Source organism: Mus musculus, chromosome 12 (assembly GCF_000001635.26).
Source record: "Mus musculus strain C57BL/6J chromosome 12, GRCm38.p6 C57BL/6J".
Lineage (NCBI taxonomy): Eukaryota > Metazoa > Chordata > Mammalia > Rodentia > Muridae > Mus > Mus musculus.
In genome coordinates this window covers 56,701,481-56,721,301 of record NC_000078.6, presented here as the reverse complement: position 1 = coordinate 56,721,301, position 19,821 = coordinate 56,701,481, and the positions used below count along the sequence as shown (strand labels likewise).

The window sequence follows — 19,821 nt, the reverse complement described above, 5'->3', positions numbered from 1 at the left end:
CAAAACAGATTATGAAGGCCGAAGAACAGACTGGCCGTGGATTCAGAGACCAATTGATAAGAGATATTCTTTTGGCCATACCACAAGAACATTAATACCCACAAGCATAATGACTGACACCCCTCTCCATTTTGCCTATTAAGAGCACCAAATTTACTGGTTTCCAACACGGGTCTTAATATCTCATTCATTCATTCATTCGTGTGTGTGTGTGTGTGTGTGTGTGTGTGTGTGTGTGTGTGTGTGTCAGTGTCTCACAGGCATGTGTGTAAAGGTCAAAGAACAATACTCAAGGGTCAGTTCTGCCCTACCTACCTCCTTGTAACATCCCGGTTTCCAACTCAAGTTGCCAAGTTTGAGTCTATACAAGAGCCTGTACCTGCTGAGCCCCACATAAAACCATCTTCAGTCTTCTTCCCTCAGAGGAAGAAAGCCGATCTGGGAAATTAAGATGGGTCTGAAGTGGGACCCAGACTTCACAGCTATGTTTAGGAGCTACCATGGGGTCTTTCCATCATGCTGGGGGCAAGGGTTTGGCAGTATTTGTGCCAGCAAGCACAATGCTGGCATGGAGGTCTGCACGGTCTCAGACTCCAACAGTGTCTCATGCACAGAGTGCTTCTCTAGGTGTGGTAGATTAACGTCCAACACCCCCTCCCCTCCCTCTCCCCCAGTCCTCGACAAATAGATCAAGAGATAGGAAGGACTGGATGTTTGATGAGGTCCCCTGACCCTCCCATCCAGCTGTGCATACAGATCACCGTTTCTGCCATCATCCTGAATAGGAAAAAAAAAGGGGGGGGGGGATTTCAACTCGGTCACAGGGACACTAGGAGAGCATTTGTTTATAGGATGTTTTATGTTTAAAGAAAACATGGTTCATGAAGCTGCCAAGACGGCCGGGGTGGGGGGAGCACTTGCCCCTAACCCTGTCTCCCTGAGTTCCTTACCTAGAACCTACAGCAGAAGAACTAACTCCTGAAAACTGTTTTCTGACCCCCGCATACTTGCCATGGCATGAGTGAACACACATGTATAGACAAGCAAATATATAATATTTGTTTAAGAAAGAAAGCATGGTTCACTCTAGCACTCTGCGTTCTGCCAGTCTTACATAGCATTCAGAACACTGGGCATGCACCATCGCTTCTCGGAAAATGATCAAGGGCATGAATGATGTAGCCGTTAAGGACCCCCCACCCCCACCCGGTGCACTGTGCTCTAAGGGGTTTAATGACTCATCCTTGCTCAGACAACTTGAGCAGGTGCTAACTTTGCCCCCTCAGGAGCTCAGGTGCTTCTGTATAGCAATGCAGGGCAGCATCAAGGCATTCTTCTCTCCTTGTAAAAGGCAAAGACTAGGGATGGAGAATTATTTAAACACAGCTCAGCCGTTCGAGGTCCCAGCATTGTTTCTCCTGCAGAAACACCCTGTTGATTTTTAAATCCCTTTAAAACCCCTGGCACCTGTATGGCCCACATCCAAGCAGTATTACCTAATCCCTTGCTCTTGGTTTTTATATTTAACCTCACAGGCACTTCAGTGATTGTGACCCCTGGTTTAGCTGAGAATTTAGGGCCCTACAGAAATATTTCTTCTCCCATGGAAGCTAGAATCATATAGTGCTCAAACCTCGCTATAAGTAAGAACGTCTCCATTCCCATCCCTCTCCCCCGCCATTTTCTTATCCAAGAATGGATATTCACAAACATACGCACTTTACTTCTGCTAGATTAGAAAGAAAAAGAAAAGACGTAAGCGCAGGACCTGTGGCTCCAGGGTGACAATGACTCTGAAATATGGATTACAAGAGTCAGAGGAAGGTGGCATGGGGCGGCTGTCAGGGTCAGCCACTCATAGTATCTGATACAGCGTCCTTTCAGGGCAAAAACTAAGGCTGCAAACATAATGAGAACTTCCCAGCAAATTCATTATAACAAAGAGTAATGCAAGTTCTCTGGCCACAAAAATAGACCCAAGGAAAGTGACTCCCATGTAAGATCTAATTAAATCCTTTGATGTCAGAAAGCAGGGCAAGGAGGATTGGAAAGTCAAGTCCCACCAACTCACATGGAAAAAAAATAGTTTCCTTCTCCTCTTCCTTCTCTTTCTCTTTCTCCTCCTCCTCCTCCTCCTCTTTCTCCTCCTCCTCCTCCTTCCTCTCTCTCTCTCTCTCTCTCTCTCTCTCTCTCTCTCTCTCTCTCTCTCTTCCATTCCTTCCTGACCCCTTTTCTCCTTTTCAATACTTCCATGAAGGAAGAGTAAGATTCAGGAACAATGGGTTGTAAATTCTTGAGCCAATTAGCCCAGTGACTTACTACTGTTTCTAATGCACAGAATGTCACAGGCTGTTTTGCAGCCGCCCCAAGTCGGTTTGTTAATAACAGGAAGCTAGCACTTCTCAGTACAGTGGATCAAGCTACACGTGAAAATAAATGCAAAAAATCTGGAGGGGAATAGCAGCAGACCAGGAGTAGCCTTGATTTAATTTAACATTCGGGGTCCGCACACATGAGCGTTTTAGTAGGCTTCATGGTGGAAGTTGCTGTCATTTGTAAAATATTCTGGCCAATTAGCTAATAGTGTGCTTGGATTTCTCCTGTTTTGATACAGTAATACTAAGTACATTGTGAAGCCCAATTATACAAATCATCCCCATATGCCGTACCAGTCTTTCTTTATGAACTGTGTTTATAAATCCTGTGTGAGGAAATGTGTACTTCAGCAATTTAGACCATGTGTAAAAACATAGCCAATGGGATTGTCAAGAAAACAAGTTCCAGCCTAGGAAATCCTAATGTGCTCGGCTGGAATAACAGGAGGGTGCCGGGCGAGCGATGGGGCGGGAGGGCGATGGGGCTATGGGGCGATGGGGCGGGCGGGCGATGCTCTCTCTGCTCACATACTTCTCACTTTACAGTGTTTAACCAATTTAAGAGCTTCCACTTCCCCTTCTGTTGTTTTATCCTTTTCTTTTAGGATCCAACCTTGGAGTTTTTGAGAAAATTTGGGATTGGTTTTGTCTCAGGGACAATGGGCTCAGTGTTTAACATCCCCTTTGATGTTGCAAAGAGTCGGATCCAAGGGCCCCAGCCAGTTCCTGGAGAGATCAAGTACCGAAGCTGCTTCAAAACAATGGAGATGATCTACCGGGAAGAAGGGTAACAGATCCTTGCTTTAATAAGTATGCAAGGGTCAAGGATTGTTAAACCACTCTCTCACACTTGTCTGTTTTGATGAGAGCCAGTAAGCCTTCAGAGGCTGGCCTTATGTCTAAGGAAGTCTGTGGAACAAATGACAAGCTTTGCAAGGCCACACAATAATGAGACATTGGCAGTGTCCTCCCACCAGCCTGATCGTGCAGAGAGGCACGATTATATAATATGCTGAGTATTTGCCTGAGAATGCTCAAATAAACTCTTTAGCATGTTTAGCATGATGTTATTGTATATGTCCTTTTGGCATGCAGGCAGAATACTTGTCTTCCGACTAAAAATCTAATCAAAGTATTGTCTTAATTATGTCCTCCTAAGAGAATTAAATATGAGCATTCTAAAATCTGGATTCTTAAACTTTTAAGTCTTTGCCCTTTTCTGATCTTTTTTCCTAAGTTTTAGTTTCTGTCTCTTCTCTCCCTCCCTTTTCCACCAATATTCTCCAGTAAACAAGTGATACTTTATTATTTTGATCTAAACTGCATCATATTTCCTAATGTGAAGACTTGGCTTGTGGTCTTTTAAATTCAATTACAAAAGTCATTTTGCCCATATACACAGCTGTCTTGAAAGCAAGAACCATCTCACTGATGAAAGTCAAGTTTCTGATTGGACAAGACCAACACAGCCTGTAATAAAGAGTGATTAACTCTGTCCTTCATTCAATTTGGCACAGCAAATACCGAGCCAGATACTGTTAGGTTGGGGGTGGGGGTCATTTCAAGCGGCTTCTTGGCAAATGGAGAGATACTACCTATTTCCAGAATAAGAAATGCTTTCTCTTTTCTGTTACAGGATTTTAGCCTTATACAAAGGCCTGGTCCCTAAGGTGATGAGACTTGGACCAGGTAACAATGACCTCACTACTTATGTCCTTCCTCCTTTACTGTACTAGTGTCTCTACTGTTCCCTGTGTAGATCTGAAATACCACAGGAGTTTACCATACAGGGAGGGGATGAAACGTTGAGGATATAAAGTCACCTGTTCAAGATACTGCAAGCATCCATCAGAAACACTCCATCTTTGTTCATAAATGCCATCTATGGCTTTGCTGTAAGCCAATGAGAGCTAATGCCAAGCTTAAGTCAATAGGAAAAGGTCCACACATACCGGGGTAAACTCTAAAGTATACACAATAGTTTCTGGCTAAGTGGAGGATTTCACAGAGAAACGAGTTGATAAAACTCTCCCTTGGGCGCCAGCCTCGCTTCTGCCTCCCCTTCATTTCCAACAGATAAAAGGAAGAGAAATTACTTCCCTGAGCATCAACGGGTCCCTGAGCTTCATTCCCAGTCACTTCTGTGGAGTGAAGCTGTTCAAGGCCACTCACTTATCCCAGCCTCCCTCAGTTTGGTAATGGAAAATCCTGGCTTGGGGACCTATCTGAGGACAGGAGACACAGGGAGAAAAAAGAAAGAAAAAAAAAAAAAGCCTGTCACCCTCCACAGGGAAAGGCAGCTGCCTCTATGTAAATAGATAAGAAAATAGCGGCTGGAGACTCAACTGCCTGGGCAAATAGATCTGGATTACAAGCCACCCTATGATTAAGTATGAACATATGTTCTAGACCACACACACGTTTTTTTGTTTTTTTTTTAAAACCAGATCATGTGCCCGTCCGTAGACATCCTGGTAATCTTCTCTGGGACACTCTCTTCTCTCTTTGCCATTCCTCAGTTTTAACACTGATGTACCCCCGGGGCTCACACATAGATGTCTATACTCACATCTAAACCTGGAAAACTAGCCTGTGTTCCCACCGTAGCTAAGGGAGTATAGGAAATGAAGCTGGAGAACAGTTCACACTTTTGTGTATTCAAAAATCACCCCACGCATCTCCATCTATTACCCCAGCCTCTGAGAGCCTTTAAATATGTGAGATCTAAGCCTGCCTCCACTTAATCATCAGCCCACGTGTCAAAGCCAATGCAGGAATAAAGCATCAGGAATACTGTACTTTTCTCTCACCAGACAGTCAAGACTGGATAGTAGGCCTAATGTTAATGAAGAATCACAGGACAAAGCCCTAAACCAGCTTCTCAAAAGAGTGGGGAGAATGTAGCTAAAATGGTAATTGATTGGAACCTTGAACCAGAACTCTTAAATAATCTGCCCCCAAGTTCTGTAAGAGGCTTCCACATGTCTGCTTGGGTTTTTTAAATGTTTCTGTGTGAGCTCTTCTAAGTTGCTCCGGTGTCACGTGCAACAAAAAGTGTTGCTGTGTTACTGTCCAGCCTCAACCAGATTGTAAAGGGCCTAAAGCAAGCCCCTGGCCTCTCCTGCATTTCAAAAGTGCAAGTCCTACGGAGTAAATCAGAGGAAAAAGGTAGGACTTTGAGTTAACACCAATCAAAGTTAAGCTAGAGAAAAAGAAGATAGTATAAAAGAAAATGGAAGCCAAGGAGATGACTCAGTGGGCAAAGGGGTGTGGGGGGGGCGGGGGGGGGATCTAAAATAAAATTCAAAAACTAAAGTTAAGATACACAGGGTGGAGGTCAGCTAGATCATGGGTAGAACATACAGCTAACAGTCAATGAGTTTAGTCCCCAACACCACAAGTAAAGAAGGAAAGGAAGAAGGACGGAAGAGAGTGGACTAAAGAGAGTGGAGGAAGGAAAGAGGAAGAAAAGAAAGCAGGCAGGTGGGGGAAGGGAGCATCCTTCATCCTAGAGAAACATTTAATCTTGTTTTTGTAAGGTCCTTAGCAGCCCTACATAGCCAACAATGAGATGCCACCTGCAAAAGAATCCAGCCTGATTTCTGCTCTAGATCTCACTAGACTGAAAACTAGTCTGCCTATCTATCTGTCTATCTATCTATCTATCTATCTATCTATCTATCTATCTATCTATCTATCTACCTACCTACCTATGTGTGGCTCTCTATCTCTCTCTGTCTCTGCTCTCATCTGTCTCTCTGTGAATCTCTCTCTCTCTCTCTCTCTGGAGTTGGGGGAGTGGGTACATGTGTGTACATGTGTGTGTGTGTGTGTCTACTTTATATTGTAAGCAGTTATTAAAAGTAAATTTCATGATCACATAGACATTAACAACTGTCTGTGGGGCTGGCTGCTGCTTGTTTGTTTTCTTGTTTGTAGTTTTAGAATTCCAAGAAAGCTGTATCAGCTGATGGGGGTTTATTAGAGTATCTTCATGGGTTAAAAATGAAAATTACAGGCAGATAATGATCTTTGGTTTATGGTTATATAAACATGTGCAGCCGGTAGATTTTTTTTTCCCCAAAATCATATGTCAGTGTGTGCAAAATAGCTAAGATCCAAATCAAGTTCCTTTTCTTTCCAAGAGAACTCACAGAGCCAAGCCTGTTTTCAGTCATGCTCGGAGTATTTGTCCACATTTAGGTTTGTTTCTTTCTTTTTTTCCTCACACAGTTAGGTCATACTAAGTTACGAGACACATCCTGTTTGCTCTCTCAGGTAGAACACAGGGAGAGCTAGGCAGATGGCTTGCCCCAGTGTGCATGTATCCTATAGCCCCTGTGCTTATTCTCCTGAACCATAGTCCTGTTTATGTTGACAGCCAGCCATGTCACAGCCAGTTATACAACATTCTCAGTGATAAGGGCAGTCCCATGCCACCCAACTCTACTTCCAAATTTCCAAGTTCAAGCTGTACATTTGAGGCAGATATGTAGAATAACCTTAGCTTTCAACTTCTTTTTTCTAAACAAGAGTTTTAAAATATTCAGAAAGTAACTTTCAAACAGCACAATCCAGTTTAAAAGCCAAACTCATGTGTCAAATCATGATCTTGGAGAATTCTTTCTTGAATACACCCAAAGATGATGCCAATTATGTCTGGAAAAGAGAAATCTATTGTGTAGATGTGAGGAATCTGAACATTTTCTTTTGCAGAAAAGTCCCATGCCTTTTTTTGACTAAATATGTCTTTATTTATTTACTTTTTTTTCAATTGAAAGTTCTTGAAAAAGAATCTGATGAGAAATGATGAAAGTTGCAAAAACTCAGAGGGAAAAATGTATTTGGAGACTCAAGATGGTCTTGATTTTGCCCTGAGAATTTTCCATAATCGTTTTCTATCTGTGTATCAGAGCCACTGATGATTCTGAAAGTCCCCAGTCTCCCCAATAAGGCCCCCTGAGACTTGGTGGCCCAGGGTTGGGGGTGGAGGGAGCAGTGTCCACAACCCTTCCCAGGACTGTAATGAGATGTAGCTCTCTTCTGTTCCAGGTGGTGGGGTGATGTTGCTGGTGTATGAATACACCTATGCATGGCTGCAGGAAAACTGGTGATGGACTGAGAAGCGATTTCCTCTTGACAAAACAGCTCTGCATCCCCAGGAAAAGAAGATAAGCTAGACACACCCGTTAAGAGGGGAAGACAACGTGCTCAGGAACAAAGCCTGTTCCAGTGTTTTATAAATTTTTAGATAAATTGACATGGTAGTTTGGGCCATATACATAACACAAGTCAAAATTTAAATATATTTTATAAGGAATTACTTTTCCATACGTTATATTTTAAAAGAGAAGTAAGAAAAATGTAAATACACCAAAACAGCCTTTTAAGAATGTTTAATTTTGTGAGCGCTGAGTTAAAATGTGAATCTATTGGTTTTCTTTAGTAATTAATACACCCTCAGGCTCTATTTCCCTAAATGTATTTTATACTTCACATGGTGACTTAAGTGAGTATTTTAAAATCATGCTATTTGAAAATTTTTATTAAAGGTAGAATACATATTATATTAAACTTCTTTAACATAGTTCATTTTGAAAACAAGATTTGTTACTAAAATATTTTTTTTGGGGGGGGGATGCTTCTCTGTTGCCTGAATATGCCTCCAAACACCCATCCTTAAAAAGGATGTAGGGAAATAAAACTATCTCCAGATTCCTAGGTTTAAGTCACATGTTGACATATAAGGCTATTTAGAATATTAACATGTCTACACTAAGTGGCAAACGTTTCAAAAGTGAAAACACATTCTTTAGCATTTCCAAGCACTCTTGCACTAATATGCACTCTAGAAAAAGAAAAGAAAAGATAGTTTTTTTTGGTCTTGATATACCCAAAGCTTATTCTTATGTATGCACTATATAATGATGCTTCTCCAGTAGCTATGGTCACACACACACACACACACACACACACACACACACACACACACACACAAATCACAACATGCTTTAAATAACGCCTGTTCTTAACTACTCCTGTGGGGTATTTCTGCTAGAGGCAATCTCACCACCAAAACATTTTGAAAATAAACAGTAAAGATTACATGGTAATTATTTGTATTTATTAACTTAGAGCATCTGAAGTATAAAAATAAAAGGCTTTTGACATACGCTATATACATACAGAGCCTTCTGCTGTACATCTTTCCCAACATGATTTTTTTTCTTTTTCATTTGTATTTCAGCCCAATATTCAATATATGGGTCATTAAAGAACAGAGAGCCAGGAGCAGAACAAGTGGGTCTGTGTTGCATGGCTGTTTTCTGTCCTGGAAGGTGATACACACTAGAGTCCTCTGCAAGAGAGCTAAAGGCACACAACAGGGCAAAAAAGGAATTATGAAGAGTGCATGTGCCAACTTAGAAAATGTTCCCCTCTGAGGAGGAGCTAGTGTCTGGAGGAGGCTGGTGTTAACAGTAACAGGCTTGCAGATCTAGCCGGCCCTACCTCACTGTGTTCTTGTTCTTGGTTGTTAATGTGGCTTCAGTCAGAAGTGGCTATGAATTGCCAACACGGTTTTCCATTGTCTTTTAAAATTGTTCCCTGTGGATTTACCATTATCAATTAGAGACCTGGAGAGAGGAGCGAGAATGAAAAAGAAAACTCTGACACCGTCAATATTAATTTCTTAAAATACAAAAACCAGAAAAATATAAATAACAATAAGACCTCTTAACTTAGATAAGGAAAATAACGTTATCAGTTATGTTTCCATAAAAGCAATTACTATTTTGCAATATCCCAAATAGTCACCTAAAAACCTATTAGATATAGAATAATTCTGTGCCTTCAGTCAGATTCTCTGGATAGCAGTCCCCACCAAAATATTGGATTGGATCTTAATGCCATTTGGTTACAGCCTGTCTTCTTACCACGCGGGAGGGAACGCGAATTGTCAGTGGGGAGTTTTACAACATCGAAGGGCTTCTATGGCCCTGAGAGTTGATCAGCTCTGGCTCCTTCTGCTTACTCTTCTCCTAAAGTTATAATCCTCTTTGTAGCAACGAGTGTTGGTTGCTTTAGAAAGAAATGCAGCATGAAGCTCTCTATAAGAAATTTCATAAGACAACTCTCTACGCTGTTTCGGGGGGGGGGGGGCTGGGGGAGGGGATGTGGGGGGCACCTAGTTCCTTAAATACAGCTGCATATCACCTAGTTGGGCAGTGGTGGCGCATGCCTTTAATCCCAGCACTCGGGAGGCAGAGGCAGGCAGATTTCTGAGTTCGAGGCCAGCCTTGTCTACAGAGTGAGTTTCAGGACAGCCATGACTACACAGAGAAAGCCTGTGTCTCGAAAAACAAAAAACAAATACAAAAAAAAAAAATCCATACCTGTTTAGTTATTGAGTGGAATTAATACCAAAACAGTACATTAATATCTCAATAGATGAATGGTGCCAATATTCTAAAAGTAAATTTTAACCCTATTTTGCCAAGCAGCAGAAGGAATGCAGACTGTAGAATCTTGCCCAAGAAAATGAACTATTATAAAATAAAACATATAATCACATGGTCACACACATTGCATGTCCTATAGCTCTGTTCATAACATTAACATAAAAATCAAATTGGTATAGAAGGGTTTAGCAGCTAATCTCTGTTCTGTAATTCCATTTAAAAAAAAAAGAATTTGCTAACAAATTAAATAGCATTTGTATTTCTGATGCCAACACCAATTGACCTACTCGCGAAACATGCTTCAGTACGCACTGTAAACTTCACAGCAAGCCATTGTTACTACATTCATTAGAGAAGAGTTCTCCATCTCCTTTTAAGTTATCAGACAAATGTGGGGCTGAGATTGCTGAACACACAGGTAAGCCAACAACAACAGTACAATTTCATTTCACAGTGGTTTTCTAGCACATAAAGTTCATTTTAAGTGTTGTTGCAAGAAAGAAAGAAAAAAAAAAAGACAAAAACCCATTTCACATTAGATGTGTTCCTAGTGACTTCTGTTAGAGGATTGCAGTACAGGTATGTTACAGCCTTTTTGTTGTCCTGTGCTTGACATATGTGTTGTTTGACTGGGATACAAACTAAAACCTGATTTGTTTTATCTATGTTTTGAGTCCTCTGCTATAGGAAAAAAAAAAGTATCCTTCATGAGATGCTGAAGCCTCTACTGAATACACACGACCTGGGGCAAGTCCAGGTCCAGGAGCCCAAGTGGCCCACCACCAAACAGAGAAATACATCACCAGCAAGTCACCTTTGCAAAGGAAGAAAGATAAAAGAGAGGTGTTGGTGTTGGTGGAGGGGTACCCCGTGGAACGAAGACATCCACATCCATATTTACAAGGTCATAGAAATACAAACATTACTGTATTAGGAACCAAGTCAAAACAACCAAAGGCACAAAATTCCAATATTGCTTGAGTTCTATACATATTTCTCAGCAAAATACATCATCTCTTAAAAAGAAACAAAAGATCACACAAGTCAGTTTTTGATTAGTTTCCTAATGGTGAATTAAAGCTTTTTTGGTCACCTTATTTGATTAGAGCATACCACTTAATTTTTTTTTTTTCTACATCTGTTTTCCTTTATTGATTTTGCAAAATCTCAACAATTGCACGTTTCGAAAGTTCAGGTTGATTTAGAATAAATATACAGGTGTGGTTTTACCAAAGACAGACCTACAATGTTCCATAAGCCCTTTGAGGGGGATAGGTTTCTTCTCTGTGTTAAAACAGTGTGCGGGCAACACAAATGCCTCATTCCACCTTTAGAGTTGCTTTTGTTTTTAAATCCTAAAGTTATGCCAGGTTTCCTGGAAAAGGGAAGTTACAGCAAAAAAAAAAAATATTTAAGTGTCATCAGCACAAAGATTATGAATCCATGAAGCCAGCTCTTGAGGCAGTAAAGCTGGACCACTGGAGGGGTGGGGTGTGACGAGAGGGAGGATGTGCTAGGAGGGAAGACCGGAAGTGGGGCTGCCGGAGTGGACGCTCCCATCAGAGTGCAGAAGCGGTCACAGAATGGCTGCCTTCCCTGGCTGCCTGCATTCCCTTGAAAGCCAGCGATGCGGGAATGTCACAGTTGTGGGGGGACAGTGGGGTGCTGCCGGCATGTTGCCACCCATGTCCAGCCACATAACCAGAAGGAGCAGCACTGTAGGTCATGTAGGGTGACACTTGGGCTGGTGTAGGGTAAGGAGCCATGCTGGATGCTGAGACGAAACTGCTCACAGCTGGGAGACCATTCGGTGCCTGAGAGGAAGAGAGAAGAAACAAGAGACAATCACATTACAGTATTTAACATCTCTCCAGTCCTCAGACACAGAAAACAAATCCTGAGGGAGTTAACAGCCCTCTGGCTCTACATTTGGGCTGTCGTTTCCCCCTAGACTTCCTTTTAACCTTACTTTGACCTAAGGGTAGCCTGTCTTGCTCTTTAAACACAATTCTGAAAAGCAAGACGCTCTTCTTTCTACAGACGAGTTTTGGAAGCTACAACCAGAAGAAAAAAAAAATCATTCTTACTTTTGTGACTTAAAAATACACGCAGGATAAGTAGGCTGAGAAAAAGTCGACTGAGATGAAGCACTCTGGAATTCTGCTCAGCACTGCACTGCCTCTGTCAACCTTCCCCGGCACTTGCTAACTTTTGCCTTTTTTGTTGGAGCTTTGTTACAGACCTGTCTCCTGTAGCTTTCATTTCCAGGAGAGAAAGGCAGAAAGTGTGGCCTGCTGTGTTAGAAACTCAAAACGGACAGATTTTCTGTTAAATAAAGCACGGGCCATGTTTCAAGATATCGTGTTGAAAACGCCACTTGGACAAGGACATTGTAAACTCGGGATTTTTCTAGTAAGGGTTTTTTTGTTGTTTTGGTTTTGGTTTTTTAAGTTTGGAGATTTTTTTTTCACAATCAGAAAGGAAATTTTCTCCACAAATATGAATGAATATGTGCAGTTTTGAATTGGAAATTTTGCATTTGCAAAGTCCAGGGTTTTGGTTTTTTTTTTTTGTTTGTTTGTTTTTTTGTTTTTTTTTAAAGCCATATGAACAAATCTCTTTAAAGGAGTTTAATGTGAAATCTTTGTTTGCAAACAAGATGCAGCAGCTCTGGCAGGCAGACTTGCTTGGAAACCAGTGCTTTCCTGGCGTCCAATAAATCATTGTTGGTATCGTTACTATTAACAACACCAAAAACACCCTGATGTCTAATCCCTCTCTGGCATGGATGCTCCCCACCCTTTTTCAAGTGGTTCTTTTCTTTCCTCCCAGTTTCTACTCTGTTTAAAGATAAAGAGTAAATCTTGTTTCCTGGTAATGACATGACCAGACTAACATGTCAACATATTTCCTAAAGAAAAAGTAATATAAATGCAGGAATTGTATTAGAAAACGTGATTTAATCCACAGAGCTGAGTAAACCAGACACATTTTAGATGCTTTGTCCAATTAAGTTAGGACATAAATGATGCTTTTATTTTGTATACTCAGGACATTGTATACACCAACCATGCAGTCCCTCAATGGGCTGTATCCCTTAGCGCTCCATCTCAGGAATTATTTTTGAATTAACTCATTTTTACTTCCACCGCTATGAGAGCATAATGTTGATGTCTAATAGCCTATTTTCTGAATGTAAAAGGAATGTCTATACACACTTATATACATGCACACATGTGTATGGTACACTATATGTGGCTGTATATTAGCCTTACTCATAGATTCTAACAAAACCTCACCTTATATTTTTGGTCTATAAGGACACATATCTTATATTCTTCTGTTTGTCATTGTATATTCTTTTAAAAACGGAAGATAAAAGAAAAGATCCTTGAGTACCTCCTATGACCCAGACACCTAAAAATATCCAACATATTTTATAAAATTATAAGGATTAATAATCCTGGCAGTAGTGGCCTACACTTTAATCCCAGCAACTCAGGAAGCAGAGGCAGTTAGACTTCTGTGAGTTCAAGGCCAGCCTAGTCTACAGAATAAGTTCCAGGACAGCTAAGGCTAAACAGAGAGATCCTGTGTCCAAAAACAAAACAAACACACATACAGAGAGAGAGAGAGAGAGAGAGAGAGAGAGAGAGAGAGAGAGAGAGAGAGAGAGAGAACTAACAATAGCTCATTATAAACTTTTCAACTTATTATACAAGATAATATATCAGAATATAATGTAATATTCAATTGGAATTTAAATGTTTTTGTTTGGATTTTTGTTAGCTAGGGCTGTTCTGGAATTCACTATGTAGACCAGGTTGGCCTCAAATCATAGAGATCCTGCCTGCCTCTGCCTCCCTCCTGCCTCCTGCCTCCTGCCTCCTGCCTCCTGCCTCCTGCCTCCTGCCTCCTGCCTCCTGCCTCCTGCCTCCTGCCTCCTGCCTCCTGCCTCCTGCCTCCTGCCTCCTGCCTCCTGCCTCCTGCCTCCTGCCTCCTGCCTCCTGCCTCCTGCCTCCTGCCTCCTGCCTCCTGCCTATCAAGTACTAGAGTTAAAAGCATATACACTGTTATGCCCAGCTTTTGTTTTTGTTTTTAAACAGGGTCTCACTGAGTACCAAGGCTGGGCTAAAATCATTCCCTGTAACCCTCAAACCAGAGACCACAGGTATATACTACTATAACAAGATGGCATTAAAATATATTTCCACCCCCCCCCCAAATGATGTCCTTTTAGGTAAAGCGCAAAACAATTAAAAAGAAATGACTTCGTGTCATTGTTCAATAAAACTGAAATTCTTTCTTCTTTACAAGGAGAGTTAGACAGTTGATAGCCATATATGTAAAGTTTGTCATTCTTGTCTGATTCTATAGTGCCTTCTCTAGTCTGCCATGGTGCTTCTTCTAGACAGTCAGAAGGAGATGAAACTTATACTCAAGCAACAGCACTATTAGAGCAATTCTTCCCTCTTCTGGAACTCAATTCTCTTTATTAGATTGTTTTATTTTTCAGGAGAAAAAAAATCTTTGTGTCCCCTTTTTAAGATTAACTAATCATGTCTCAAAGGAACTTACTTTAGAGTTCTTGGAGAATGAAAATCTTGGTGGCCATCAAATTACAGGGGCAAGTGGGGTGTAGTCTAACATGACATAGAAATTTTTGCTCTTATTGCTTTTATTCACTATTTTATTATTTTATTCCCTCAAAAATTGTGTTAAAAATTAGTTTGGAATGTAATCATCCAAGTAGAATTATGGAAAGGTATCCACAGCTGTGTTTGAGCCCTGTCTAACACTAATTAATATTTAATACTACTAGTACCAATGTGCACCCAGATAAACAAAATAAGAATACTAAGGCCTGGTAGTACAGCTCAATAGCTATAGCTTAGTATGCATATAGCCCAGGTTCAATCTTCCACACGGGAGGAAAATAGTAAATTAGTTTTTATATAATAGAAAACTTTACATTTGGTGCCTAGTGCTAAAAGATTTAATATGCGTGGCATATTAATGATCTATCTAGCAGAAAATATCTGTTGTCGAATTTTATTTTCTATCACTGCCCACCTATTGGTGGGTGCAGGGAGCATAGTTTACTGCTTATAGCCTCTTTTGTGGTGTGCCATAAGCTGTTCTGTTGTTCTGTCTGTAGTCTGCTTACCTGGGCCCACATATGTGGGCCTACTTTCATATTTGCTCCATAAATTTATTCATTTATCAAATATAATAATATCCTATGAATTTCTATATCTACCCAAGTTCTCATACCTAAAATACTAAAGTTAACTTCGTGTTCTTATGTGTAGTAATAGTGAATATTTCAAGGTTCTCAAAATACCACCATATTTACTGATTTAGTAGCTCAATTCCCTCTGTGTTCCAGAAAGACCCAAGAGAGAGCAACAAGTTCAGATAGACAGCTTCATCTCATTCGTGAAGTGAGGGGGGGAGGGGCGCACAGTGGTCACATGAAGGAAGAGAAAGGATAAAGCAACCCTCAACCTTAGAAGAGTAACTCACGTCTGACTTGGCTGGGACAATGGGGCGCGCGGGGGGCGGGGGGGGGGGGTATTCAGGTTTCAAAATCTGGGGGAAATGGTTGGGGGAATAAGCAAGAAAACACAAATGTGCTTCCAAATGCCCCCACCCTCCCGCCAGCTTGACTGTCCATTTACTCCAGTATCTCAATAAATACCAATTTTCTCACTATTAATTTTGAACCATGACATTAACAAAAGTAATAAGTCTCTACTGGGTAAAGTGATCGTTCTTTATAAAGAAATCCCCGGAAGGGTAACATTTTCCACAGCAAAGGAAAACAAGCACAGGTAGAGTTGGTGTTTGTTTATGCTTTCCTGGGAAGGAGCAAACTTAAACATGAACTCCCCAAATCTGCTCAATGTTTCCAGTGAAGGCATGTAATTAATCTAAAAAGCTAGTTAGGTTCCCAAATGTACACCATAAATATAGCAGGAGCAAACATGTTAAATTACACTGTTTAATTGGATTGTAAATATGATTTATAAATCAACCAACATATGGAATCCCAGGAGAAAAATAAACAAATTTTCCACATGAAATCCTGCAATAGGAATGCGATAGAAATCTCATTTTTGAAAATGACTTTGCCTAAATATTTCATAAATAAGACTTCAACCCATCAACCTCCTTTTCACATAGACCTTCCTAGAAAGCAGTAAGAATTCTTTCCTCTGAAAGAAGTCTGTAATACCCGCCCCACAGCCAGCTACCCTCCACTTAACTTTGGAAATGAGATTTATTAATACAAAGTGAAACAGATAAATTGCGTGTCCCAGAGGAAAATAAGTTTTCTATGTTGAGTTGTCTCAGGAAAGGACAGGTCTTATCTCATGAGCACTGGAAGAAATCAAGGAAAAGGCTGAAGGTATAATACATGTAATATAGCTTGTGCTACTGAAGGTGTAATACATGTAATATAGCTTGTGCTACTGAAGGTGTAATACATGTAATATAGCTTGTGCTACTGAAGGTGTAATACAGCTTGTGTTAAGTGATCACACGGCTGTACTAGCAGACAGAGACCTGCCTCAAACATCCTGTAGGCTCACACAAGGGGACACAGGAGAGACATTTTATAAATGACTTACCAAAGACTTGTGAATGGAAAAGATATGATTCTCTTGTTTTAAGAACAAAATAAAGAGTTTATCACCACCACCCTATCACAAGACAAGTATTTACTTCAAGCAAGCCAAATGAATAAAGCTGTTGGCAAAAGTAAATAAGAGTTCCAACCAGCCCTTCACTGTTTGATTTATACTTGTTCCATGTATTCCTCCAACTCTAAGAAGATGGAAATGTATACGTACCCAAACACTTGTGAGTATGAAAAGGAGGGGGGGGGGAGGAGGAAGAAGAAGAAAAAGACAAAGAAGAAGAAACTGATATGGCAACTGTCTGGAAATTAGAAGTTAAAGACTATTTTTCAAATTCTGGAAATTGTCCACTCAACATTTTCTCTCTTGAAGAAAATGCAAATACCAGCCCAGTGCCAGTTCTCTGCTCACAGTCTGTCTGTCAGCCACTCGTCAAACCCATGTGTTCTTTGCTTGCTGATGACATGAGTTTGCCCCGGCTTTATGATAAAATATATTTGGCCATAAAAACAATTGTGCCTCACATATATTTACAACATCAATTTCATAAACAAAACACAAAATTGCATCTGAAAATGAGCAGGTATTTTTGAGGAATTATTTCTCTGAGATTGTCTTTCAAACTGCAATTTTTCCCTTCTTTATTTTGTAATGACCCTAATAAAACAAGCCTGGTAAAATTCAGTGACAGTGAGAACCAGGGCTCAACATTCATCTAAGAGAATGACTTTTTACCTAGGCCCAAATGTCTCTAGGTTATAAGAAATGTAATACCTATTTTTTCCTAAATTTTATGTCTAAAATATTATTAAAATTGATATAGCCTTACATTGATTTGTTTAATTATATTTTGTATTCTCTTGACATACAGCAAAAGTTATGTGCACCGGGTACAGTGCGATGCTTTTATATAGGTTTACATTGCACAATGATCAAGTCATTTAAAATGTCAGTCACCGCAGACATTGTAAGATAATAAAAAGAACATTTACAATCCTTTCATCTAGTGACATTGAGCTTCAGGTCTTTTGAACTCTCAGGGTTTTTTTTTTTTTTTTTTTTTTTTTTGGCTATCTCACATGACACACTTTGTTGATATATAATTATTATCAAGTTTGTTTAAAAGTACTACTGGTTGAAAGTTAATTAAAAATCGGACCATCTTTTTCATAAGTATGACAAATTTCAAAGACCGCTAGCATTTGACTATAAAGTTCATTCTCTATAAAGTTATAAAATAATTTATCAAAGGTTAACTTTGTTTGGTGTGAAGAAAATTCCAAACAGCTTCTTTTTTATCTTCATGAAGTTAGCATGTTCTGAAAAATGAGTTTTAAATTTTTTGGATTTATTTGTTTTTTAATTATCAAACAATATTTTTCAATTCTCCAAGAGGAAATCATGTTCAAGATGATTCAAATGTATCATCATAATGCACAAATGAATACTTTATAAGATTTTAGGTTAAACTCCATTTTTAAATTAAGCTCTTGTCACCAGTTGCTTAATTCAGAACATTTTTAGTGCAAGTATTTATAGACTGTTCTCTATTCTAACATCTCAATTGCTAACTAATGTTATAATAACTTTGCTGTCTCTATTAACATATTCAACCCCAAAATGAAGATACTGGGAATTTGTAACTCTACCATTCATGTTCCTGTAACCTACCTACCAGGTAAGCGGTATGTGTTTGTTCTGAGGAAACAAGCCAATATAGACTAAACTTTTCATAAACTATGCATTTATTTATGAACTGGGTGAATAAAATCAATTATTAATTTTACCAAATTTCATGGAAAAGAACAGATATAGCTCAACACCTATGGCTGTCCATCTCACTTTTATCCACTTGATCACTTTAAGTCAGATTTTTGTGCTTTCATTTGACTACATAGAAAGAACAAGTAGACAACGTTTCCTTCACAGTCAGACGAGGCTAAGGATTTCCTTTTCTCAGTGTACTTCCTTACTTACAAATGTGGTTGAATAATCCAAGATAAAGAAATATTCTCTCCTAGTCAACAACGAGTTCTGAACGGGAGTCCCATATGAGCTACAAGGCTCATATGTGTAAGATAAATTCAGACATTCAAAACTAATTTTCAAACATGTTAAGTAGGTACACATATGGCTGAAATGTGCATGCAGTTCTGATTCCTGGCAATCGGGCATCTTTGCAGTTTATTGAGAATAGAAAGTCTAGATCATGGTGGCCAATAGTATCAGTGCTCAGGTTCCAGCTTATTCTGTAGCCATTTTACAGGTGTCTCCCAAGAAAGCACGCTCTAAGCTCTGAGTCTGAACTCTCAGTCTCCCCTGTGCACACCAGAAGGAAACTAGCATTAAAGGGTATCACAGTAATTATTTACAACTGCAAACGCCCAAAAAGCATTACAGGCAAATTTCTTCAGCTTTCCTTTCTCAAGGACATTCAAGTTTTGCTGGCCACAGGGGCAAATGGTGCCTAAGTTAATTTTTTATCAGAATATATTGACAATACTTTGTGTGGTAGTGGTGGGGGGGTGGTGGACATGTAACATTAAAATTAGCTTTAGAATATTTTAAGAGAAATACACACATATGCAAATCCTATGTGTTCTTAGTTCCTATGAGTTTTAAATGTAATTTTACACCAAATTAATGTCTAACGTGAAGTGTTTGTCTCCTTAACATATCTTTAGTCTTCATCCTAAGAGTATCCACTGATCTATGTTGTGCTTAGAAACTCTGAAGTTTTTATGATTGTGTGTTATTTGAAGTATCAACCTAAATGGCAGAATGGGATAACATTTCAGTAAGGGCTTTTTAAATATCAACGTGATATAAATATCCTTTTATCTGGGGCCCTGTTCTCTTAAGTATTATAATATTGAGAACAACATTTATTTGTCTGCCCCCTTTCCTTGAATTATTTGCTTTTATAAAACATCATTTACTACTTTAAAATTCTTTGTGAATGATTTTTAGTGAAACAGCATTTACTTGAAATGCTATTTATTTTTAAATAAGTTGTAAGTTTAATTTTGAAGCATATTATAAATTAGCCCTTTATAAACAAGCCTCACTGACAGGTACATCATTCAGAGAGGAAAATGAAAGTAGCTATGGAGGTTTTAGATGGGGCAGCTGCTTTTTATGTAAAAAACGGAATGTACTGACTGCTTGTGGGAACAGAAGCTGATTTTGAACTCTGAACTTCATGATGTGACTCCAGACAGCACTGAGCCCCTGTTAAATGCCTGCTACTGTTCTCCAGGCTTTGTGTACACTTTTTATTGTCTGTCACAAGTGTTTCTTACTACGGATTTTCTAAACAATGTATATTATGAATATCACTTG

General features: G+C 39.6%; 2 protein-coding genes and 1 long non-coding RNA gene across 9 annotated transcripts in view, besides 1 other annotated feature; 2 read left to right on the top strand and 1 right to left on the bottom strand.

Moving 5' to 3' along the window:
• The window catches only part of Slc25a21 (solute carrier family 25 (mitochondrial oxodicarboxylate carrier), member 21), a 484,839-nt gene extending 476,171 nt beyond the window's left edge, over positions 1–8,668 (top strand). For both annotated transcript variants that reach the window (NM_172577.3, NM_001167976.1), the window contains 3 exons: positions 2,981–3,162; positions 4,012–4,064; positions 7,428–8,668. In NM_172577.3, coding sequence (NP_766165.2) covers positions 2,981–3,162; positions 4,012–4,064; positions 7,428–7,489 — 297 coding nt within the window. In that variant the 3' untranslated portion in view covers positions 7,490–8,668. The remainder of the gene's footprint in view (positions 1–2,980; positions 3,163–4,011; positions 4,065–7,427) is intronic.
• Positions 1,545–4,040: an enhancer, noted in NCBI's record as "CNS+2 enhancer". NCBI's record gives its function as "enhancer in in ventromedial region of the medial nasal processes" and the evidence as "EXISTENCE:transgenic organism evidence [ECO:0001131][PMID:14504231]".
• The window catches only part of Pax9 (paired box 9), a 21,132-nt gene continuing 9,788 nt past the window's right edge, over positions 8,478–19,821 (bottom strand). For 4 of the 6 annotated variants that reach the window (XM_006515581.4, XM_017314991.2, XM_006515579.4 and 1 more), the window contains exon 5: positions 8,478–11,649. In XM_006515581.4, coding sequence (XP_006515644.1) covers positions 11,395–11,649 — 255 coding nt within the window. In that variant the 3' untranslated portion in view covers positions 8,478–11,394. The remainder of the gene's footprint in view (positions 11,650–19,821) is intronic. The other 2 variants (NM_011041.3, XM_011244013.3) reach the window with 2 other exon arrangements.
• Gm46352 lies at positions 15,433–17,475 on the top strand. The gene is made up of 2 exons (XR_001780619.1): positions 15,433–16,317; positions 16,353–17,475. It is a non-coding gene; the product is annotated as a predicted gene, 46352 (long non-coding RNA).